Source organism: Apodemus sylvaticus, chromosome 4 (assembly GCF_947179515.1).
Source record: "Apodemus sylvaticus chromosome 4, mApoSyl1.1, whole genome shotgun sequence".
NCBI classification, from domain to species: domain Eukaryota; kingdom Metazoa; phylum Chordata; class Mammalia; order Rodentia; family Muridae; genus Apodemus; species Apodemus sylvaticus.
In genome coordinates, this window is record NC_067475.1 from 71,627,730 (window position 1) to 71,652,839 (window position 25,110).

The 25,110-nt window shown below is 41.5% G+C and overlaps 1 protein-coding gene across 1 annotated transcript; it reads right to left on the reverse strand.

Moving 5' to 3' along the window:
* Nucleotides 1–19,796: 19,796 nt before the first annotated feature.
* Nucleotides 19,797–23,864, reverse strand: Rptn (repetin). The gene is made up of 3 exons (XM_052178634.1): nt 23,727–23,864; nt 22,127–22,997; nt 19,797–22,054 (listed from the first exon to the last, which is right to left on the reverse strand). The coding sequence occupies exons 1-3, from the start codon at nt 23,862–23,864 to the stop codon at nt 19,797–19,799; spliced, it is 3,267 nt and encodes a 1,088-aa protein (XP_052034594.1).
* Nucleotides 23,865–25,110: the final 1,246 nt, after the last annotated feature.

Consider the following 25,110-nt stretch of genomic DNA (forward strand, 5'->3'; position numbering starts at 1 on the left):
AAGGACACATGCTCCACTATGTTTGTAGCAGCCTTATTTATGATAGCCAGTGTTGGTACCGAGACAAACAGCTGTGGAATACACCCATTTCTCTTCAGTATTTATGAAACATTCTCCAACATAGCTCACATGCTAGGTCACAAGGTAACCTTTGATTTAAAAGAGTTGAAATGGTATTAAGTATGTTCTCCCCTTTGCCACATGTTGTGAAACTGGAACTCCATAACAGAAGCAAAACTGAAGAGTCACAAATATGGGATACTGAGTAACAACCCCCATAAGGGTTGTTACTTAAGTCAAAACGAAACCAAAAGAAAAAATAAAAAAATAAAAACTGTCGGTGACAAATGAAAATGGAAGCAACACAGCGAAGGCACAGCAGAAGCCATTCTTGGGAAGAAGTTATCAGGACAATCTCTTACAGGAATGGAAGGGAGATTTCCGTAAACAGCAGCCCACGCTGGGAGGGACTCGGAAATCAGAGCAAATGTATCCACAGTTAGTAAGAAGAGGAATAAAGACCAGAGCAGAAATGAAGGAAAAACAAAAACCAGAAGAAAACAAAACAGAAACCAAAACCAAAACCAGAAACAGGAAGAGTAAGCAAAACTAAGATCTGAGCCCTTTGGAAAAGACTAAAGAAACAGAAAATCTAAAGATTTAGCAAAGGCGAGTTAAAAAGAACAACAACAACAAAAATCAAACAAATATAATTGGAAACAGAAGAGAACATATTAAAGCTCACGATACAGACATGCAGAAGATCACGAGATGGCTGCAAATAGCCATAAGCAGACAGATGCCTCTTTGCAAAAGAAATGGACAAATTCCCTGAAGTAGAACTCACTAATTCTCAGTCATGAAGGAGTAAAAAAACCAGAACAAATAAGTAACAAGGAAACTGAATAAAAACCTACCCACTACACACACATACACACACACACACACACACACACACACACACACACACACACACACACACACACACTGATGTTTTCACAAGTTGATTCTATTAAGCACACTTGGCAGTCTGGGGACAACTCAGCAGAGCTGCTTCTCTCATTCCAAATGCTCTAGCAATTGGAGACAGGGGGACAGTTACAAACTCACTTTAAAAAAAAACAAACAAAACAGTTTTTTTTTATTTATGTGAATACACTGTAGCTGGTAGACACACCAGGAGAGGGCATTGGATCCCATTACAGACGGTTGTGAACCACCATGTGGTTGGTGGGAATTAAACTCAGGACCTTTGGAAGAGCAGTTAGTGCTCCTAACCACTGAGCCATCTCTCCAGCTCCAAACTCACTTTTATGAGGCCAGTGTTATACTGAAGTCAAATGAGGACACTGTAGGAAGAGAAATTATAACTCAATATCTCTGATGAAAAGAGATGTAAAAGTTCTCAACAGAACAATATTCTATCAAATTTGACAGACCACTAAAAAGATCATGGTTCATGATCGAGTAAGATCTCTGGGTTGCTACAAATAAGTTAATAAATGTGATCAAAATCACACTGATGGAATAAAAAAAAAAAGATCACAAATACATACCAAAATCAACAAACAAACAAACAAAACACCTAAAAAATCCTAACAAAATCCAACATCAATTCTTGATTTAAACTGTCAACAAACCAGGTAATAATCCCACACACCTTTAATCCCAGCACTCAGGATGCAGAGGCAGCAGGACTTCTGTGAGTTCTAGGCCAGCCTGGCTGCTCTACATAGCTACACAGAGAAACCGTCTTGGAAAACAAAACAAAACAAAGCAAAGCAAAACCTGACAAGAAATTAGATACAGAAGGAATGTGCCTCAGCATAGGGAAGACTGTATGTGAAAACATTTAACAATCACTTAATTTCTGTATAGTAACAATGAAATATAGAGAATGGGATGGTATTAGTTAAAGGGTACAAAAGTTTCAATTATACAAGATGAATCAGTTTTAGAAATCTAGTGTATAACATAGTGACTGTACTAACTGTATTATATTACAAGGAGTAGGTCTTGCATGTTCTCCCTACATAAGAAAAGGATAACTATGTCTCCTCCCTCTCTCTCTCTCTATATATATATATACATATATGAATAGTTTAACTATATATATATAAACATATACACATACAACATAATCATGTATGTATATATATACATACATAGTCATGTGTGTCTTAAATATTTGTCAATAATATCTCAGTAGAGCTGGAAACAGTTGTATATAGAGAGGTATAACATAGAGCACATTAATGAATGCAGCACTCACCCTAAAGTGGGTGTGCCTAATTTTTTATTTATATTAAACTAACCGAAGACAAAAAACACACGTTGTTGTTATTCTGGCCTTCCTTAGCTGAGGAGCTGCTGTTCTTAGGCAACCACCCAGCATTAGCTGGCCTATGCAGGCTAATCACGTGCTGAGTCCCTGAAGATGTTGCTACCAGGTGATCCAACTTCTGAATCTTTGAGCAGGACTAAGAATCAGGTGACAGATTACAGAGGTAAGGCATGTCTCCTGAGTCAATACCGCTAGTCCAGACAGGTCTGTGGGCTCCAACAAAGTGTAAACATTCGGGATGTGTGCGGGAAATGGAAATATATTGAGGCCAAACTATATAATGGCTCCTTTTGCTGTGCAGACCTAAAGTCCTTAAGCCTACCCAAGTTTCCAAGAGCAGTGGGCCTGCTATAGAGTTATTTCTCTTTTCAAACAAAATTTTTTTTTGTTTTTATTTTTATTTATTTAATTAATTATTTGAGAATTTTCTACAAGAATTTTAATCGTATTCATCCCTCCCATAACTCCCAGACCCATTCCTTTTTCTCTCTCTACTCAACTTTATGGTCTCTTCTTAAATTCTCTCTCTCTCTCTCTCTCTCTCTCTCTCTCTCTCTCTCTCTCTCTCTCTCTCTCTCTGTGTGTGTGTGTGTGTGTGTGTATGTGTGTGTGTGTGTGTACGTTCCTAAATATGTAAGTAAAACTTGCTAATTCTTGTATGCATGCTTTCAGGGCTGACCATTTGGTATTGGATAACCAAGCAGAATGCTCTTCCCTGGGGAAGACTGTCTCTCCTGTTCTCAGGATTCTTTAGCTGCCTCTATTTCTTTGTTCAGGCCAAGGCCACAAGAGCTTTCCCCTTCTGTGTTAACATGTATATTGGTGTTGTCTTTGTTTAGGTCTTATTTAGGTAGTTGTGTTAATGGGACTTCATGGGCATAGGAGATACAGCCTCATAGCAAGCTTCCTGTTCCTCTGGCTCTTACAATCTCTCCACTCCTTTTATAATGATCCTTGAGCTTTACGTCTAGTTGTGTTATAGATGTATGAGTTGGGACTGGCCTCCACAGGTCTGCATTTTGATTGGTTGCGTTTTTCTGTAATGGTCTCCATTGCAAAGAAAAGTTTCCTTGATGAGGGTTGAGAACTATACTTTATCTGTAGATGTAAGAATAAATACTTAGAATGTATTTCAATATAGCATCAGATTTGTGCTGCTGTATGGAACTCTAGAGCGTAGTTGGTGTATCAGAGGTTATATCCTCTAGAACATAGTTGGTGTATCAGAGGTTATATCCTTAAAATACAAAAAACAAAAAGCAGAAAAACGAACTCATCCTCTCCCAGCAGTTACAAGTTGCCAATAACTCCTCAGCTAGGCGTGGAATCTCTTGCCAGTTTACTCACTCATGCTGGGATTTATCTTTCAAAACTATCATAACTACCCTGAGCCTATGCGTGCCACTGCCCTGATAAGTGCAGAAAACTCTTTATTGTAGTCATCTCCCACCTCTGGCTTTTGTAATTTTTCCACCCTCTCTTTTGAGATGACTTCTGAGCTTTGAGAGGAGGGGTGTATGTCGATGTATCATGTAGGACTTGCCACTCATAAGTCCCTTATTCTCTGTCTCTGTGTTAATTGTCATCCACAGCAAAAAGAAGCTACTCTGATCAGAGTTGAGATATGTGAGTACAGTGATATGCCATTTAGAATCAGTTTACTACTATGTCTGTTAAGTACAATAATAACAGGTTCTCCCCTAAGGTCTGTGGCCTGTCTAGCTACAGGTTCATGGCCCCAATAATGGTGTCGGTTATGGGTTTCATGGTGTGGAACAAGTATTAAATCCATTTAGAAGGTAATTGGTTACTCCTTATAGGAAAGTGATTGCTGCCACTATTGTAATCTTGCTAGACCTGTCATTACTGTATCTCACAGGACTCATGGCTAGGTAAGACTGATGATTACTTTTTTCTACCTATAGCATATACAGTACCTTCCAGCTCTATGAATAGCCAGTAAGGCTAAAGCTTTCAGGTCAGTACCCGCTTGACCTCTTTGTATCCTATGACTTAAGAATATGATGTCTTAGCCGGGCAGTGGTGATGCACGCCTGTAATCCTAGCACTCTGGGAGGCAGAGGCAAGCAGATTTCTGAGTTCGAGGTCAGCCTAGTCTACAGAGTGAGTTCCAAGACAGCCAGGGATACACAGAGAAACCCTGCCTCGAAAAAGCCAAATCCAAAAATCCAAAACAAACAACAGCACCAACAAAAGAATGTGATGTCTTCAGTAATAGGATCTTACTGTTAAGTTCTGGAGGACTACCATAAGGAATGGCAGTACCTTCTGATGTTTGGGGGGAGTTTATGGAGTCTCCTTTTCCAAAAACTCACAAAAAGGTAACTCATTCTTAGTGTTGGGCTTTTTAGTTCGTCAGCCTGGGGTTTTTAGATAGGGCATTGTCCTGTACGTAGGTGTGTGTCTGTATTTTAGGAAGCGTCTGCTGTGGTAGGATTCTGTTTGACTTTATCATAATGTGAGTTATCTGTGCTGCTCCTCCCTCCTCCTCCCTGCCCTCTCTCCCCATTTAATCCTCCTTTCATTACCCCCTTTCTTCTTCATATGACTGTATTCTATCTCCTCTTCTTCATGTGACTGTATTCTATCTCCTCTTCTTCATATGACTGTATTCTATCTCCTCTTCTTCATATGACTGTATTCTATCTCCTCTTCTTCATATGACTGTATTCTATCTCCTCTTCTTCATATGACTGTATTCTACCTCCTCTTCTTCATATGACTGTATTCTATCTCCTCTTCTTCATATGACTGTATTCTATCTCCTCTTCTTCATATGACTGTATTCTATCTCCTCTTCTTCATATGACTGTATTCTATCTCCTCTTCTTCATATGACTGTATTCTATCTCCTCTTCTTCATATGACTGTATTCTATCTCCTCTTCTTCATATGACTGTATTCTATCTCCTCTTCTTCATATGACTGTATTCTATCTCCTCTTCTTCATATGACTGTATTCTATCTCCTCTTCTTCATATGACTGTATTCTATCTCCTCTTCTTCATATGACTGTATTCTACCTCCTCTTCTTCATATGACTGTATTCTATCTCCTCTTCTTCATATGACTGTATTCTATCTCCTCTTCTTCATATGACTGTATTCTATCTCCTCTTCTTCATATGACTGTATTCTATCTTCTCTTCTTCATATGACTGTATTCTATCTCCTCTTCTTCATATGTCTGTATTCTATCTCCTCTTCTTCATATGACTGTATTCTACCTCCTCTTCTTCATATGACTGTATTCTACCTCCTCTTCTTCATATGACTGTATTTTATCTCCTCTTCTTCATATGACTGTATTCTATCTCCTCTTCTTCATATGACTGTATTCTATCTCCTCTTCTTCATATGACTGTATTCTATCTCCTCTTCTTCATATGACTGTATTCTACCTCCTCTTCTTCATATGACTGTATTCTATCTCCTCTTCTTCATATGACTGTATTCTATCTCCTCTTCTTCATGTGACTGTATTCTATGTCCTCTTCTTCATGTGACTGTATTCTATCTCCTCTTCTTCATGTGACTGTATTCTACCTCCTCTTCTTCATATGACTGTATTCTATCTCCTCTTCTTCATATGACTGTATTCTATCTCCTCTTCTTCATATGACTGTATTCTATCTCCTCTTCTTCATATGACTGTATTCTATCTTCTCTTCTTCATATGACTGTATTCTATCTCCTCTTCTTCATATGACTGTATTCTATCTCCTCTTCTTCATATGACTGTATTCTACCTCCTCTTCTTCATATGACTGTATTCTACCTCCTCTTCTTCATATGACTGTATTTTATCTCCTCTTCTTCATATGACTGTATTCTATCTCCTCTTCTTCATATGACTGTATTCTATCTCCTCTTCTTCATATGACTGTATTCTATCTCCTCTTCTTCATATGACTGTATTCTACCTCCTCTTCTTCATATGACTGTATTCTATCTCCTCTTCTTCATATGACTGTATTCTATCTCCTCTTCTTCATGTGACTGTATTCTATGTCCTCTTCTTCATGTGACTGTATTCTATCTCCTCTTCTTCATGTGACTGTATTCTATCTCCTCTTCTTCATATGACTGTATTCTATCTCCTCTTCTTCATATGACTGTATTCTATCTTCTCTTCTTCATGTGACTGTATTCTATCTCCTCTTCTTCATATGACTGTATTCTATCTCCTCTTCTTCATATGACTGTATTCTATCTCCTCTTCCTTGGCACCACATCCCCTAACCCTTGCCGCTTTCTTGATCTCTCTGGATATGCCAAATGAAACTCATCTAAATATTTAAGCTAGCACCCACAAATAAAAGAAAGCATGCAATGTTTTCTCTTTTGGAATCTGGGTCACCTGTCTCAGAAATTCCACCATTTTACCTTGCTTAACAGCTAATATTTTATTGTGTTACTATGTCACATTTTCATTATCCCTTCATTAGCTGTTGAACATCAAGGCTGCTCCTATTTCCTAGCTTCTGTGAGGAAAACAACAATGAACATAAATGTGTACGCATGTCTGTTGTAGGATGTAGAGTCCTTTGGGAATATGCCAAGTGTATTGTGGCACTATCATGTGACAAATCTATTTCTAGCTTTCTGGGAAACCTCATCAGTGTCTCTAAGTGTATCCACCTGCCTCACTCTTCCCTGAACACACCTGGCAGGGTAGCACCCTATCACCTGGGTAGCTGCTGCAGCCTGGAGTATTCTCACAAAATGCTTATTGGTTTGCTTCTCTTAGCTGCTTCAACTCTTTGTGACAGTGTTTCTTTCTCAGGAGATCTTTATTTATTTTTTTTAAGATTTATTTATTTATTATATGTTAGAACACTGTAGCTGTTTTCAGTCACCCCAGAAGAGGACATCAGATCTCATTATGGATGGTTGTGAGCCACCATGTAGTTGCTGGGATTTGAACTCAGGACCTTTGGAAGAGCAGTCAGTGCTCTTAACCACTGAGTCATCTCTCCAGCCCTCAGGAGATCCTTTTACTATCCTATGTAAAACCATAATCTTTAACATTCCTTTTCTTTTAATTTTATTTTTCTGTGACACATATGTCACATTTGGCACAATGTCTAAATTTTATATTTATTTCTGTTGTTAGGATGATCCACAAGTACTGTATTTGCTGGCTATGAAAAAGTGTGTCTCTGTGTTCTCAATGGTTACCTGAGCTGGCTATCAGGATATGTAAATGGTTGCCGCTTCCTCCGGTGCCCTCTAAGTAGGGGAAGCAGCCTAGAAGGTCGCGCAGCACCCCCCCCCCCCCAGCCAACAAGTTGAATGAGGAATGTGGCTTTTTACATAATAAAGAACTGCCGGGGGGGGGGCGGTAAGGGGACGCAGCAGAACCGACGCGAGAGCGGGGTGCGGGAGACTGAAGGAAGAACTGCCACAAAGCAGGGAGGTAAGCTTCTGCGGAAAGCCCCGTGGAGAGGCAAGTCTGAGAGGCTAGCTGAGACACTGCCCCAGCAAACACCCACAGCCTTATATGTAGATGTCTCTGTGCCTTTAACAGTAAACCGCCGCAGGCTCCGAAAGCCCTGCGAGACTCTGTTTCTTAGGAAATATTAACTATATGAAAATCATGTTTTTTGTTAATCTATTTTTATATATTTCACCCCTGAAGTTTTGGTGGTTCCTCGAACAGTAAGCTCTCATCATTTGTTGAGTGAATTCATGAAAGGTAAGTGATGCAGATTTTCTAATGGCCGTGACATTTTGGGCTGGCAGAGAACCAATAACAGTTCGAGGAATCGGGTTCTTTTCCTTGCTATAGCCCTCTTGTTGGTCTCTTGGTAAGGTTTTTAGTTCCCTGAATCGGAGTGGAATCTTACTAGTTCCCATGCACCATGGGTAGACACTGATACTCGTTTCTGCCCTGCCACTGAAATGAGCCAATTTAAACCGGATTAGATGATACTAAAGGCAGGTTTAATGGGAAGCTGCTTTCAGATAGGTGAGTTCACTGGTCTTGCCTTGGTGAGGGGGGAGAAGTTGGGGGGAGAGGGGGGAGAGAGACAGAGACAGAGAGAGAGGGGGGAGGGAGGAAGAGGGGGAGAGAGAGAGAGGGGGGGGAGGGAGGGAGGAAGAGGGGGAGAGAGAGAGAGAGAGAGAGAGAGAGAGAGAGAGAGAGAGAGAGAGAGAGAGAGAGAGAGGGAGAGGGAGGAGAGGGAGGAGAGGCACACAAGCAGAAAGAAGAGAGAGGAAGAGACCAAACTGTCTGGATTATTCCTCTGGGCTAGAAATTTCAGTGTTGGGGGCAGGGTATTACAGGTAGAGACTGAGGGATGATGGGAAAACCTGGAGGCCTGGTCTGCTTTGGTATGTAAACTAAGCACCTGCCTCCTTTGTCTGGGGTCTAAAACCATCTTTAACTACTTAGACCTCTCTCTCTCTCTCTCTCTCTCTCTCTCTCTCTCTCTCTCTCTCTCTCTCTCTCTCTCTCTCCTCCCTCCCTTCCTCTTCCTTCCTTCCTTCCTTCCTTTCCTTCCTTCCCTTCCCTCCTTCCCTTCTTCTTTCCTTCCCTTCCCTTCTTCCCTTCTTCCCTTCTTCCCTTCTTCCCTTCTTCCCTTCTTCCCTTCTTCCCTTCTTCCCTTCTTTCTTTCTTTCTTTCTTTCTTTCTTTCTTTCTTTCTTTCTTTCTTTCTTTCTTTCTTTCTTTCTTTCTTTCTTTCTTTCTTTCTCTAAAAATACGTCCTGAAGAGGACGTAGTCTAGGGTAATTTGCTGACTCTTCCTTCAAACCTTGTTCTTAGTTATTTGAAAACTGCTGTTACTGTTAAGAAATTTTCTGAAAATAAATGACCCTTTAACACAAATGCAGAGAAGAGTTAGGACATGTTTGTTTGCAAACATGAGGTAAAAACTCTCTGAGGAAGTTAATAAAGTTGGTGATAAGTTATTTTTCCATCACTGGTGAAATGAGCCAATTTAAACAAGATTATATTATATTAAATGCAGGGTTATTGGGAAGCTGTTCTCAGGTGAGTTTACTGACCCCAATGACCACGCCCAGGAAGTCCCCAAGAGGAGAGAAAGAGGGAAGAGGGGGCAGGTGGGAGAGAAAGAGGGAAAGAGCACATGCAGGGAGGTGGGGTGGGGTGGGAGAGCCAGGAGACCAAAATGTCTGGATTATATAGGTCAGAGCCTCTGGGGTAAGGGTAGCCCAGCTCCTGGACCGCAAATTTTGAGTTGAGGACGGATATGACAGGTAGGAACCGGGACAGAGGGCTTCTGGGAGAAGCTGGAGGCTAGGTCAGTTTTGTTTGTAAAATATGCACCATTGGTAAATTGTTCTGGGGTCCGAAACCAAACAGTTGGAAGTGTAGCTATTTCCTAGAAGATCTTGGCTGAATGTATTGATCCCAGAGCTCCCTCGTGTGTGAGCACCCTTCTCATCTTCTGTTTTCAAGGTGGGCAAGTGGGCAGGAGCTGGAGAGATCATGGATGCTGTTCTGGGAGCAACGTGGGGATGATTCACTAACGAGGTGTCAGCACTCAGACAGGCTAGGGAGCAGGAGAGCAGCGTCGTTTTGCTTCTCACCTGCTCAATCATAAACTCCCCTGGCTAAACCCAAGGTGGCAGAGAGGCACAAGAATAAAATCAGCTCTCATAAAAACCGAATTCCAGTAAAGGCTGGCCCCTTTGATAAGTTGCCTAAACAGACAATTCTGGGTTATGTGGGACACTCATTTAGCTCACAGAATCACAGCGCTGGACCACTTAATCAACCTAGAAATTATTTAGTATCATATTTGTTCCTCGCAAAAGTCCTCTTCTGATTACCTTGGTAACTCAGGCTCTTGTTAAGCAGAACTAGTGACTCAATATCACAGTCTTCTGGAACAAGAGAACTTTGCTTTGTGGCTGTTACAAATGAGGCATTTCTTACAAAATGGGGTAAGATCATATGCTGTCAGCTTGTACCCCTGGACTCTGGTCCTGTTCTCTGCAGCAATGCAGAAGTGCTCCTCGGTCTGTGTGGTAACTCTGACATATTCACCAATGCCCGTGACACAGTATAAGTTCTCCCAAGGAAAGAGAACTACCTCAGAGCTTCATAATGTCTGGGCTGAGCAGACACAGTTGGGCACAGCTCTATTTCCTAACTGTCTGGTCACTGCTTCTGTTGATTTAACCTAAAGTCTCTTTAGCCTGCTTTATTAAGGCAAGCAGTATGCTGCTGTCCTATTACGATAAGAATCAATGAAAAGCCTTAGTCAGATCTTTAGGCCTATTAAACCCCGTGACCTTCACTTCACCTCCTCGCCCACATTTGCCTCTTTAAAGCCAACTCATCTTTACAGGCCTAGGTCAAGAGCTCACCTCTTCTAGTCAAAGTCTCAGCAGTATTCCCCAACTCAGATTCCAGGTTACTTCCCCTGGCCCCCTTTCCTAGCCGTGCAGTACAGCAGTCTTTAAACAAAATGTGCTCTGATTAATTTGCACTACCATCTCTCTCAGGGTCTGTGCACTCTTTGAGGCCTGGTGCGGTTGTATTGATGCTCGAGTATCACACCACATGAAGCTGTTCTAGAAAGACGTGACTTGATTCAGTTACACGAAGTCTTCTCTGTGGGCGCAGTGCTCTTTCATTGGCTCAGGAGGCGATGAGTGATGGAAAACCAGCTCCCAGAGTCAGATTCCGCTTGAGTCCTGTGTTTGCCACTTAGAAGATACATGATTCGGCTGTGGTATGCAATCTGCCTGTGCCTCTGCTCTCTCACCTGTAAAATGCAGACATTCAAAGCTTCGACTCACCAGCGCGCAGGCGGTCTGGGAGCGAAGTGCTCAGTGCTTGGCTCGTGCACAGTGCTAAGGAAGTCAATACTCATTATTTTTTTTAACTCCTAATTATGAACAACTGTTTTCTTATTTTGTGGCAGTAGCATGGAATTACAGCTGTTCTCTTACCTCACAGAGTGTGAGTCTCTGATGGTGGATTCCTAGATCTATATCCCTAGTGCCAGCAAAGGTTCCAGAATGATTATCCTCAGTGTTTGTTGAATGAATGAGTGAATCTGAGACTTTTGAGTTGAATTCTTGATGTGCTGTGCATGTGATGTGTATATGTAATTAGAGGTATTGCATGTTAGGCCTTAAGAATGGAGATCTCAAGAACCAGTGAGAAAGTAAAGAAACTACGAATTTAAAAAAACTTAACTTTTGAGATTTTAATATAATTTTGTAGGTCACCTGGTTTTCTCTCAAATTCACGGCCTTTTGTTTCATTAATTGTTGTTACATGGATATATGTACCTATATATACATACATACGTAAATATATACATAAATATAACCTCAGTCTGTATATGTATGTTTTCAGAGACGACCAACAGAATAAATGAGAATGGCACACGGTAGATGGTAGAGAACAGTAGGAGCAAAAAGGTGGGGTAGGAAAATTAGCAGCTAAGATCCCAGCATGAGACCCCTGTGTTCTTTCTTACTGCCTTGCCGCTTTCTGTGGCAGCCATTGGTAAGCATGGGGAGAACAGCATACACCCTTGAACAGGTCCCCCAACTTACGCCACGCTCTTTATGGCCATGAGTTGTATCTTAACAATTCTCTCGTGCTTAGGTCATGCCTGGCCCCATAGCAGGGATTTCACGAACCCTTGTAGATACCCTTGTAGATATAAAGCAGATAGCATTATACATTGCCAAAAATCTAATGTGAGGAAATCAAGGCTCAAGTCACATAGGAAGTTAAATTATTGGGCCATACCTGAAACTCTTTTTTTCTTTTCTTTCTCTCTCTCTCTCTCTTTTTAACTCTAAAATGCTACTTTTCCCTCTACAGAATCCTTTTGAACACTTGAGGATTAACAATGCTAAATAACTGAACTGTTAAAGTGATTTAATTTTTGAATAAACCAAAGAAGATGTGCTTTGTTCTGGAGCAAACAAAGCTTGGGTTTAGGACAGAGATGCAAAACAATACTCCCCTCCAACAACAGAATAAAAGCTTTTTTTTTTTTTTGCTTGTTTGTTTTGTTTTTCTGAGACAGGGTTTCTCTGTGTAGTCCTGGCTGTCCTGGAACTCACTCTGTAGACCAGGCTGGCCTCGAACTCAGAAATCTGCCTGCCTCTGCCTCCCAAGTGCTGGGATTAAAGGTGTGCACCACCACTGCCTGGCCGAATAAAAACTTTTAAAAGCAAAATCCATATAAAACAGTTGTCAAGGACATCAGTCAAGCAACAGCTGTGTCCCTCTCCACATAAGTAGTTGTCACAGGAAATATTGTCACAAGGCTGTGATTGCTCTAGAAAGGCTTACCTGCTCTAAAAAGCAGAGAAAGCCCTATTCGCAACAGTGCATGCTATTGTCCAGGTATCACAGAAGGATGCAAGGAATCTTATGACCAGTAGGTGGCACTAGATCTCCACGGAACATTATTTTCTGTCTTGTCTCACAGGTTTTTGTTTTCATCCTCTGCTTAGAGTCATTGTACCATAACCACATTAGTTGATCGATTAGACATTTAGTTACAAAACCACCACGCTCCAGTTTGGCACTATAAGTTGTGTTGTGCCAGAACCCTGTGTTTTAAGGCTGAGAAAACTGGAGTCCAATCCAGGCACCTGACTGGCTCAAAGTCTGCTGTGAACTTTGTCAGGGCTGGATCTCAAGTGTTCAAATTCCAAGTTCGATGCCTAATGTCTCACTTCTTCTCTCTCTCCCCCACCTTCCTTTTCCTGGTGCTATTTATTAATTTTATTTTATTTTTCCAGCTTTATTGCAGTACAACAGATAAAATTATAAAATTTAAAAATATTCACTGTGGTGATTTGGTATACACATGTCTTATGAAATAATTATCATTATAAAGTTATTTCATATGTATATGACCTTGTATATTTATCATTTTGTGTGAGTAGGAATGTTTAAGATGTTCCCTCTATATAAATTCCTGGTAAGCAATAAAATCTAGTTAACTATAGTCAGCACGAAGTATTTATATTAGGTCTCTGAACTTACTGTTCATTTTATGGCTGAAAGTCTGTGTGGCCTGACTGCAGACCCTTTCCAGTTGTGTGCCAAGCAACCAGACTTTCTGTGTTCCCTTTTATGAGTTCACTTTTTAAAGAGTCTACTGAAAAGTGATATATTTATTATTGTTATTTTACTATATATCATTATAGATATTTTATTATTACCATAAATCAGTCACTTATATAATCAGCTATTTGTTAATTAATGATTAGTTGCTGCCAGGCAGTGGTGGTGCACACCTTTAATCCTAGCATTTGGGAGGCAGAGGCAGGAGGATTTCTGAATTTGAGGCCAGCCTGGTCTACAGAGTGAGTTCCAGGACAGTCAGGGCTACACAGAGAAACCCTGTCTCAAAAAACCAAAAAAAAAAAAAAGTTGCTAATTAATAATTAGTTGGTAACTAGTGTTAATTATTATAGATGTTATTATTAGAATATTATTATTAAAGTCTTAGTATTTCTCTCATTTCACTTTATTTCATACCCTTGAGCTTTATATATGCTATCACGAATGGCAGAATTTCTTTTCTTTTCACTAAATAGTATTATTTTATACATAATATATATTTATGTATAGCATATATTCATGTGCATAGGCAAACATGCACACATACATAAATTTCACCCTTTCTACATCTACTGCTGAGCACTGGGTTGAACCTATATCCTGTCTATTGTGAAAAATGCTTCAATGAATATGGAACTACAGATATTTCTTCAAAATACTGATTTTGTACTTTTACAAAAAGATATAACCATAACTAAGATTGATGAATTATATGTCTGTCTTTAATTTTTGAGGAAAAGCTATACTGGTTTTCACGGTAGCTCTGTATGCTCTATCTTACAAGTCTATCCACAGAACACAAGACGTTTCTTCAAACCTCTACTATTCTCTCTGAGAGTAGCCATTCTGTCCGCTGTAGCTTTAATTTGCTTTTTCTTGGATAATCCTGAGGCTGAGAACCTTTTTGGGTTCCTATTGGCTAGAAGTGTTTTTTTTGAAAAATGTTTATCATGGTCCTTTGCCTATTTTTTAATGGGTTGTTTTATTTCTGTTGTTTGAGTTCACTCTATGTTCTGGACTTTGATCTCTCACTGGATATATCCTTTGCAGAACTTTCTCCAGTTCCATAGGTTGCCCTTTCATTCCATTGACTGCTTCCTTTGCTGCTAGGAGCTTTTGTGCTCCCTGTAGCCCAACCTACTTATTTTTGCTTGTAATCTTGGTGGAGTCATAGTCTAGATCACTACCAGAAAGCCTTTCCCTGTGTCTTACATGATCAGTCTGAATGTTTTTAATTCATTTGATGAACCTTGTGAGAAAAATGATCCGATATATTTTTTAATATTTTATTTTTATTTATGTCTGTGTTAATGTATGCCGTGTGTGTATGGGTGCCCAAGGAGGCTAGAAGGTTTCAGACCCTGTGGAGCTGGAGTTATAGTTATGAGTTGTCTGAGGTTGGTGCTTAGAACCAAAGAGTCCTCTGCAAGAGAGTCAGGGCTTTTAGCTTCAGAACCATATCTCTGGTCCTGAAATCTCTTTAATATATGTTCTATTCTAATTTTTATATGCATAGGTGCACAGGGAAGGAACTGTTGCCATGACTGCTTCATTGGGTGGCGAGTTTTATTGTGAATAAGAGAAAGAAAATATCTAGAGGTATCTGGAAGAGTCCAGAGTGAAGAAAAAGAAGTAGACTGGGCTTGGCCAATGCTAGGGAAGTGGAGAAATGGAAGACAATAGTGGAGAAAGTCAGATAGCGAGAGATGGAGAACAGAGCATAGTGTGCGTGTGTGTCTGTGTGTGTGCATGTGTGTGTGTGAGAGAGAGAGAGAGAGAGAGAAACAGAGAGAGAGAGAGGGAGAGAGAGAGAGAAAACAGAGCATAGTGTGTGTGTGTGTGTGTATGAGAGAGAGAACAGAGCATAGTGTGTGTGTGTGTGTGTGTGTGTGTGTGTGTGAGAGAGAGAGAGAGAGAGAGAGAGAGAGAGAGAAGACAGAGAGAAGACAGTGTGTGTTGGACAAATCATGGAGACTCTAAGAGGATAAGCAGGTAGGGAGGAAAGGAAGGCCAGGATTCTGGCTAGCATGGACTCTGACATGTGTAACAGGGACTTGTGACACTTCGGAGCCTGGAGGCCAGAGTGAGTTTTGGTATGCTTTACATATGTCCCTTCAGGCAGAAGTAAGAAAAATTACTCCATTTGGAAGATGAGAACTGGTTTTACAAGTTTCTGAAGAATGAACCCTTACCCTACAACTAGATCTTGAATAGTAACTTGCCATGATACATACCCAATAAATTACTATGTTTGAGGCTTCTAAAAATCTCTGAATGAAGACCCCAGACTCAGATAGTAAACAAAGTTCATTCTGCAGACACAACTAGCATGCAGGAGTCAACCATTTTTTGAAATGGCAACGCCAGACAAAGGTGTGCAGGCCTTCCTATAGGGAATGAGGGAACTCTCTAGAAGGATTAGGTTATCTAAAATGTCATTGGTGGATGAGATAGGACTGCCCTGCACAGATGGCTCATCCCTAGATAAGGTCTTTTCCCATTTTTGTGATTATTCCCCAGGCTGTTTTGGGGGAGGGAGTTTATGACCTTGTTTCTGGATTTTATGGTCTGTTCTTGGAGCTGGTGCTGAGGGCCTTCTTTTCCAAATCAGTCCTGGTCCTTAAATGGAGAAAAATGGGGTTTGTGTTGTCCTTTCAGTAGGAGGTACAATATATACACACACATTAAAAACTATTAAGAAGAAGATTGATGAAAAAGAAGACACATGATAGAGATTGGAAAGATTTTCTCTTAGATTAAAACCAGAGAAAGTTTTTCTGATGGAGTGATATTAGGTGGACCTGAATGAAATAAGAATCTGGACTTATAATTTGTTAATGAGAAGACCATTTTGAACCAGAGAAAGGCCTGGTTCAAGAATTCCCAAGTGGGAGCCAATGTATTTACTGGAATCATGGAACAAAGGCCACAGCAATTGGAAAATAGTAAATCCAGAGGAAAGTGTTAAGAGACGAAGTCTGGCACGGTCATTCTGTAGGAAGGGATGGGGAGGATGCTTGGATTTATTCCCAAGGTAGCAGCAAAATCCTGAGAACTTTTAGCAGGGAATCACATGACACAGCAAGCGTGTTAAAAAGGGATAGGGAGCGTCCTCATTGAGAAGCTGTACTGGGGGGAGTGATGTGGCTTAGGTGCTGGGAGGAGGGATAACAAGAATGACAGATTTGGGCTACCTTGTATTTTGTGATCAAGGAGGGACTTCTTGAGGTTGACTGGAGAAGAGGGAAGGATTACAGTGAAGTATTTCTCCTAGGCAGTTGACTAGAGCAATATGATGACCAGTGACTGTCTCCCTCAACTCTGAGTTTTGGTACTTTTCATTCTATTTCCTCTTTGATTAACTGATAGGAAGTTAGAGAACATTTGTGAAAAATTCCTTTTACTATTGAAAAAAATGCTATTTAAAAAACAGACAACCGGCCCAACTTGACACCCATCCCATTCATTGGTAAACACCACTCACTGACGCTATTAATAATACTGTTATGCTTGCAGACAGGCACTTAGCATGGCTGTCCTCTGAGAGGCTCCAGCTAGCTGTTGACTTAGAGGGTGTAGAGATCCACAGCCAAACAGTGGATGGAGCTTGGGGACTCTTGTGGAAGAGTTGGGGAAAGGATTGCAGGCCCAGAAGGAGACAGGAACTCCACAGGAAGACCAACTGTCACCTAACTTGGAACCTTGGGGCTTTCAAAGCTTGAACCACCAACCAAAGAGCACACATGGGCTGGACCTAGTGCTACCCCCCAACCCCCCACTCCGTATGTAGCAGGTATTCAATGTGGTCTTCATGTGGGTCCTGAACAAATGGACCGGGTTATCCCAAAACATGTTGCCTTTATGTTCTATCTGGGCTGCCTTGTCTGGCCTCAGTGGGAGAGGATGTGCCTAGTCCTGCAGAGACTTGATGTGCTGGGGGGGAGGTAGCCAGGGGGCCCTCTACTCTCTCAGAGGAGAAGGGGAGTGGAGGAAGGATTGTGGGAGGGGGTGACTGGGAGGAGGGCAGTGAACAGGATGTAAAGTGAAATGATGATGATGATGATGATGATGACGATAGCAGCCTGCAGAAGGTTGTGACTAGGGTCCTGTGGCCCACCTCTCTCCCATGACCACAGTCTTTGCTTAGATGGCTTCCTTCCCTCTGTGAAAGCCTGTCTCATTCACTCCCCTCTTTGTTAGAACTGTGATTTTCTTGTACTTATGACATGGGGTCTTATGTAGTATACCCAATTTAAGCTTATTCCCAAGTGTTTACAAATAAATGAGACTCAGACTGTTTATTTTATTTGTCTTTGACAGTTACTGGGGCTGGGGACCCCTCATCTATTCGTCTAACTGCAGGCCTGGCTACCTCCCCGGATACTTGCTGCTTCTCTTGTTATGTCATCTTCCTCTCTTCTTTCCTCCTTTCTCTTCCCTTATCCATCACTTTCCCCCAACCAGGTCATCCAAACCCACCTACCCCTAATCCTTACAGTAATTAGGTGTAGCCTATTTCATTTAACCAATAGTTTTAAATCAAGGAACAACATTTCCTTGATTTAAAACTTCGCAACAGAAGACTGTAAACATGAGAAGCCACTGTAGGCCTAGTATTACAGTGCATAGCAACAGAAGAAACCTCAATAGCCTTGCATGATGATTGCTTGCCCCTTTGTCCACTGTATTCGAACCTTGAGGGAAAGGACAGTTGTTAATGGATTATGATCTCCCAGGGGCTTTCAGTACCCATTCCTAGCCCCTATCTTCCTTACACTAAGAGTCCGGGATGTGCATTCCTGTTTCTCCAAGCAGGGATGTTGGAGTTACAGAGGACGTAGAGTTGGCATGAGTGAAATATAACAACCCTCTGGTAGAGAAAAGAGATAAATATTACATTGAGATGAAGAGATAAGTTCATTTTGGCTAGTTATTATTCATTTTTAATGATTTCTGTTATAAGTGCTCAGGAACTCAGAGAACAGATATATTTTATTTTATTTTTTCTTTTGAAACAGTGTCTCATTCTGTTTTTCATACTGGTCTGAAAATTTACGTAGGCCAGACTGGCCTAAAACTCACTAAGAACCTCTTGCCTCAGCCTTCTGTGTGCTGTGATAACAAGCATGAAACATCAGTCTTGGGTTTCTAAGATATTTTAGAAGATAAAAAATGAGATCTTTTCAATTTGTTTTATTTTATTTTACATTTATGGGTGTTTTGCCTGCATGTATTAATGTCTGTTACATGTTTGCCTTTCATTCAAAGAGCTTAGAAAAGTGTTAGATCCTTTGGAACTGGAGTTATGAATGATCCAGCACATGGTGAAGGAGCCATAGCCCAGTACTCTGCAAGAATAGCAAATTCTCTTAACTGCTGAACAACCTCTCCAACCCTGAGAAATGAAGATTTAAGCTGGGCAGTGGTGGCGCACGCCTTTACTCCCAGCACTTGGGAGGCAGAGGCAGGAGGATTTCTGAGTTTGAGACCAGCCTGGTTTACAGAGTGAGTTCCAGGACACAGAGAAACTCTGTCTCGGAGGAAAACAACAACAACAACAACAAAAAAAAGAAACAAAGATTTATATGCTCCATAAGTGAGTCATATTTCCACACTGAAGAAAGGAAAAAGCCATCAATATCATTGCTCACCAATCATTTATTGAGTAGTTTTATATGATTTCATGTTCTATACATAGTCTTTGTTAGAAAGGTTCAGAATTGATAGATTGGACTACCAGGGATCTTCAAACAGATGATATGTATTTTCTTTCTGTGTCATGGTTTGGTAGGTTTGGTCAATTCTCATGACCCATCAATGGAGGAGAAGGAGCCCAGGCATCACTGCTACTATCAGAGAATCTCCATGATCTCTAGCGTTCCTAGAGGCTTCTCACTACTCATCCACGTCTAGACCATGAAGCTTGTGGTTCCTGATATTCTACCCATAAGAGCCAAAGCTCACCAAAGTCCAAAATCCCTTTTTAAAATATAAGTTTTCAGCGTTCTTCTTCCTGTTTTTGAATTTCAGGGAGAGTGCTCTGCCATTCAATGATTCAACCAGGTATCTCCTAAACTAAAAACAAACTAGCAATGATTTAAATCCACAAAATAATTAAAATAAAAATTGATTAGTTCACCTAATTTACTTCACCTAACCAATTAACCATGCAATTGCTATTAAAGGAATTGAAATTTCAAAAAATAAGTACAAGTCTTCAAAATAATTCTTGTAGCCAGAAAAAAAAAAGAGAAGGATGAGATATAATTTCAACCTTTGAAACAGAAGTAAAGATGAATTGGCATGTAGGTTTCTTCTTTAGCTTCAAACTACTTTACCCCTGATGCTCACATAGCCTAGTGCTGATATGCTGCCTGCTCTTGGACATAGTCATAGAAAGGGCTGGAGGAGTTGGCTGATTTGGTAGGGTGGTTTCCAGATTTTTCTCTTCTTTGGGACCTTCCATCAACATGAGTTGAATGGAAATGTCTTCCCTGGGGCCCCTCACACTGATCATCTTCACTCATGTGGAATTTTTCTCTGTTGGGGAAACTTCTGGATTGGTCTTGGCCTCCTTGATACTTCTCATTTTCTTCATGGGTTTGTTTATCCCATTGTTGATGATGGTCTTGTCTTCTGTGATTTTGTTCATCTTTATGATCGCTACCATGTTGATGATCGTGATTTTCTTCATGAGTTTGCTTGTGTCGTCTTTGCTGGTTCTGCTCATCTACTTGGGTTTGCCTATCACTTGTTTGGTGGCTTTGTTCCTCTTCATGAACTTGCCAGTTGTGCATCTCATACAGATGTTCCTGATCCTCAACACTGTGTCTATCCCAGTCTTGATGCTCTTCCTCTTCCCAGAGGTCCTGCTCGCTGCTCTGTGATTGCCAATCATACTCTTCATGGGAGTATGGCTCTTGCTGTACCAGAGCTAAGAATTTGTGTTGATTCTCTTCTGTAGGCTTCCAGGCCTGGTGCTGGATTTGCTGCTCCCTTCTATCCTGGGATCTTTGTCTCTGGGTTTGAGTCACTTCTTCTCTTGAATTCTGTTGACTTAGCTTTCCTGACGTTCCAGATTGTCTTCTTGTTCTATCAGTCCCTTGAAAGTGCCTGTTTTGCCCTTGAATTTCAGTTTTTCCAGTCTCTGACTGACCACAGTGAGAACTCTGGCTTTGTCTGTCTATCTGACCCTGGTGAGAACTCTGGCCTTCTCTGCCTGTCAGACCAAAATGAAAACTCTGATCTTGTCTGTCTGATTGATGCCAGTGTGAACTCTGGCCTTGACTGTCTGTCTGGCCCTGGTGAGAATTCTGGCCTTGTCCACCTGTCTGACCATAATGAAAAGTCTGGCCTTGTCTGTCTGTCTGATGCCAATGTGAACTCTGGTCTTCATTGTCTGTCTGACCCTGGTGAGCGCTCTGGCCTTGTCTGCCTGTTTGACCCTGGTATGAACTCTGGGTTTGTCCCCCTTTCTGACCCTGGTATGAACTCTGGCCTGGTCTGCCTTTCTGACCCTGGTAAGAGCTCTGGTCTTGTCTGTCTGTCTGACCCTGGTGTAAACTCTGGCCTGGTCCGCCTTTCTGACCCTGGTAAGAGCTCTGACCTTGTCTGTCTGTCTGATGCCTATATGAACTCTGGCCTTGACTGTCTGTCTGACCCTGGTGAGAACTCTGGTCATTTCTGCCTGTCTGACCATAATGAAAACTCTGGCCTAGTCTGTCTGACTGATGCCAGTGTGAATCCTGGCCTTGACTGTCTGTCTGTCCCTCATGAGAACTCTGGCCTTGTCCACCTGTCTGACCATAATGAAAAGTCTGGCCTTGTCTGTCAGTCCGATGCCAATGTGAACTCTGGTCTTGACTGTCTATCTGACCCTCATGAGAACTCTGGCCTTGTCCACCTGTCGGACCAAGATGAAAACTCTGGTCTTGTCTGTCTGTCCGATGCCAGTGTGAACTCTGGTCTTGACTGTCTGTCTGACCCTGGTGAGAACTCTGGCCTTGTCCACCTGTCTGACCAAAACGAAAACTCTGGTCTTGTCTGTCTGTCTGATGCCAATGTGAACTCTCGTCTTGACTGCCTGTCTGACCCTGGTGAGAGCTCTGGCCTTGTCTGTCTTTCTGACCCTGGTGGGAACTCTGGTCTTGTCTGCCTTTCTGACCCTGGTGAGGACTCTGGTCTTGTCTGCCCTTCTGACCCTGGTGGGAACTCTGGTCTTGTCTGCCCTTCTGACCCTGGTAGGAACTCTGGTCTTGTCTGCCCTTCTGACCCTGGTAGGAACTCTGGTCTTGTCTGCCCTTCTGACCCTGGTGGGAACTCTGGTCTTGTCTGCCCTTCTGACCCTGGTGAGGACTCTGGTCTTGTCTGCCTTTCTGACCCTGGTGAGGACTCTGGTCTTGTCTGCCCTTCTGACCCTGGTAGGAACTCTGGTCTTGTCTGCCTTTCTGACCCTGGTGAGGACTCTGGTCTTGTCTGCCTTTCTGACCCTGGTGAGGACTCTGGTCTTGTCTTCCCTTCTGACCCTGGTAGGAACTCTGGTCTTGTCTGCCCTTCTGACCCTGGTAGGAACTCTGGTCTTGTCTGCCCTTCTGACCCTGGTAAGGACTCTGGCCTTGTTTATCTGTCTGACCCTGGTGAGAACTCTGGCCTTGTCTGCCTTTCTGACCTTGGTAAGAACTCTGACTTTGCTTGCTTTTCTGACCACTTTGGAAACCCTGGCCTTGTCTGCCTTTCTGGTCATAATGGAAACTCTGGCCTTGTCCATCTGTCTGCTCATGGTATGAACTATGTCCTTTTGTTTTTGTCTGGCCATACTGAGAATTCTGGCCTTGTCTTTCTTTCTGACTGTGGCCTGATTTCTGGTGCTGACTTCCATATTGTTCATAAGAATCAGATTCTTGTTGACTGGTTTGACTAGAATAAGAATCTTTTCGGAGTCTTCCAGACTGGCCATGGCTGCTTTGTTGTCCAAATGTTTTAGACTGACCATAATGAGAAGCTTGCTCAGGGTTCTCAGATTGATTTAACGCAAAGATATGTCCTTGACCTTTGGGCTGGTCATGACTAGATTTATAACCCAGTCTTTGACTAGAGCTAGATTGATCGTCTGACTCAGACTGATCTGAGCTATAATCTGTGTCTTGTCTCTCAGAATGACCAAAGTGGGAGTCCCCATGGAATGTCTCTGACTGACTGTAGTGAGGATCTGTATCATGTCTCTCAGAGTCCTTACCTTGTCTCTGAGACTGACCATGTTGGACATTTTGACGTTGTCCCCCAGGCTGACTGTGGTGAGAGTGGTGCCGTTCTTCTTCATCCCTCTGCCTATGTCGTCTGCCTGTGTTTTCTGAAAATTTATGGCTCTGTGTTTCTTCCTGATCATGCTCTTTCTGGGAGGTGGTTCTAGCTCCCCACAACTTACTATCTAGCTTATGATGGCAGGCTTGGACCAATTGGAACACCAGCAGGAGGTATTCACGAAAATCAACATATCCATTTCTGTCTCGGTCCAAGTGTTCCAGAATGATTTCCACAGTCTCTGGATCATTCGGTCTCTGTGAAAGGGAAAAAAGCTGTTCTTTTATGGCTCCTGGATTGTGTATCAACATTCATGTCCCAATCTACTCACTCCCACCCCTCGAAGAAACCATTAATGCAAAGTGGCTTGGTTCTGCTTCTAGTCTTTGATAAGTTTGTTTTCTGAACCTCATCCCTTGGTAAACCAATGGGATATTACCACAAGGAACAGACAACTGTATCAACAATTAACTTGAATCATTTGAAAACTTTACTCTATCTTTTTGCATAGTATAGCCTACATGTTTATATACCACATTCTCACTATACTGTGACATTCTAGAAGGAAAAGAAATTATTTTTCATCATGTCGGTATCTGCAGTAACTAGGATTGTGCCAGTGTAGAGGTAGGTACTCAGTGAATCCTTAGTGAATTAATAAATAAGTACATGAGAAGGTGTATGTGCAGGGTTACAAATAGAAAATATGAATAGCAGGTTTTTTTTTTTAATGTTCTGTGGTTTGTCCAAGTTCACATACAAAGAAGGAGGTGTGTGTGTGTGTGTGTGTGTGTGTGTGTGTGTGTGTGTGTGTATGTGGGTGTATGTGTGTGTGAACTACTAAGAAGCTGTTTGAACCAGAAGATACCAGTAAATTACTGGTGGGAAATGACCAGATAAAACAAAATATTAATAAAATCTCCTGGGTGCAGACATCAGAATAATGCACATTCCACTCCAAAGGACCAAGAATCTATGTATCTTACCCGAAGGATGTCTCCAAACTCAGTGAGGAGCAGCTGCTTCAAATCCTTTTTGCTCAGTGAAGCACCTACCCCATGATGTTCAGCATAGTTCTGGAAAACCTTGCTCACATTGAGTATGCTGTTAAGAAGTTGAGGCATCTTGGCAAACCCTGGTGAATCTTAAGAAGGAGGAGGAAAAGGAGGAGGAGGAGGAGGAGGAGGAGGAGGAGGAGGAGGAGGAGGAGGAGGAGGAGGAGGAGGAGGAGGAGGAGGAAAAAAAAGTGAGATTTTGTTTATTTTTGAGATGAAAACCTGGAGTCAACATTTCCAGAGGAATAATGGATTTTGGGGAGGTTTGGGAAAGAGGTTTGAGAAACAACAGAGCCCCTTCTTAGCCATAATTTTAGGCTAGTCATTATGTGACCAACACTCAGGTTCTAAATATCATATACTATCATGATAGTGATTTAGAAAGGTTTTCTTTGCCAGAAAATGACAAATTCTTAAAAAAAAAATTAAACATGTATAGTAGAGATTTTATGTGCCTTACTGTTTACTCTGGTTGGGAGTTGCTTGGCTGAGACTCTCATATTAGAAGAAAAACGAAGGTTAGCCCATTGAGGTTGGGACAGATGTAAACATATAGCAGTTCATAATTGTTATTCAGTGACGGAGGCTAACAGTGAATGCATGCCATTGAAGAGGCATTTATTTTCTAAAGAGTCTTCTTTAAGCAATGAAGAAAGTTAAATATCTTTTTCAGTGGTCCAAGAAACATTTCTGAGAGGTTAAATTCTAGAAAATCCTTTTACCTGCTTATTAAATGGAATTATTAAATAAATAAACAAATAAATACAGTTACAGCAAATAAATACACTGCACATATGAAAGGTGGTGCACAGTCAGGTTGGTCAACATTGGCTGTGCTGGGAAGCTGGTGCCTTCGGCAATCTGTATGCCAATATTCTTTCTTGTGTCATGAAAATTCTAGTAACTATGCTCATAAGCTTCTGAAAATGAAATCCCAACTGCAAAACATAATCATACAGTGATGCTTGCATATGTAAGTGACAAATGAGAGATTGCATGGGACAAAATGAGACTTTTGTGGCCATTCATTATAGTGAGTGAATCTGAATATTGCTGAGTCCCTGTGGTCCAGGGCCTTGCCTAACTTGTACAAAAGTTAAACCCTCTACTACAGAACACTTAGCTATTAATCAGTCATTCAGGCTCTCAGTTTGGGGATATTTAGAGCCTATGGTTCACAAGTTGAGGGTAGGCCACTCTAGCATTTCTCATGTTCTAAGAGTCCTGAAAAGCAGGCAGAAAAGTGCCCAAGAGTATCACCGTCAAAACAGTCCTGCCCTTCACTGCATTGTACTATAAAACATATATACTGCCT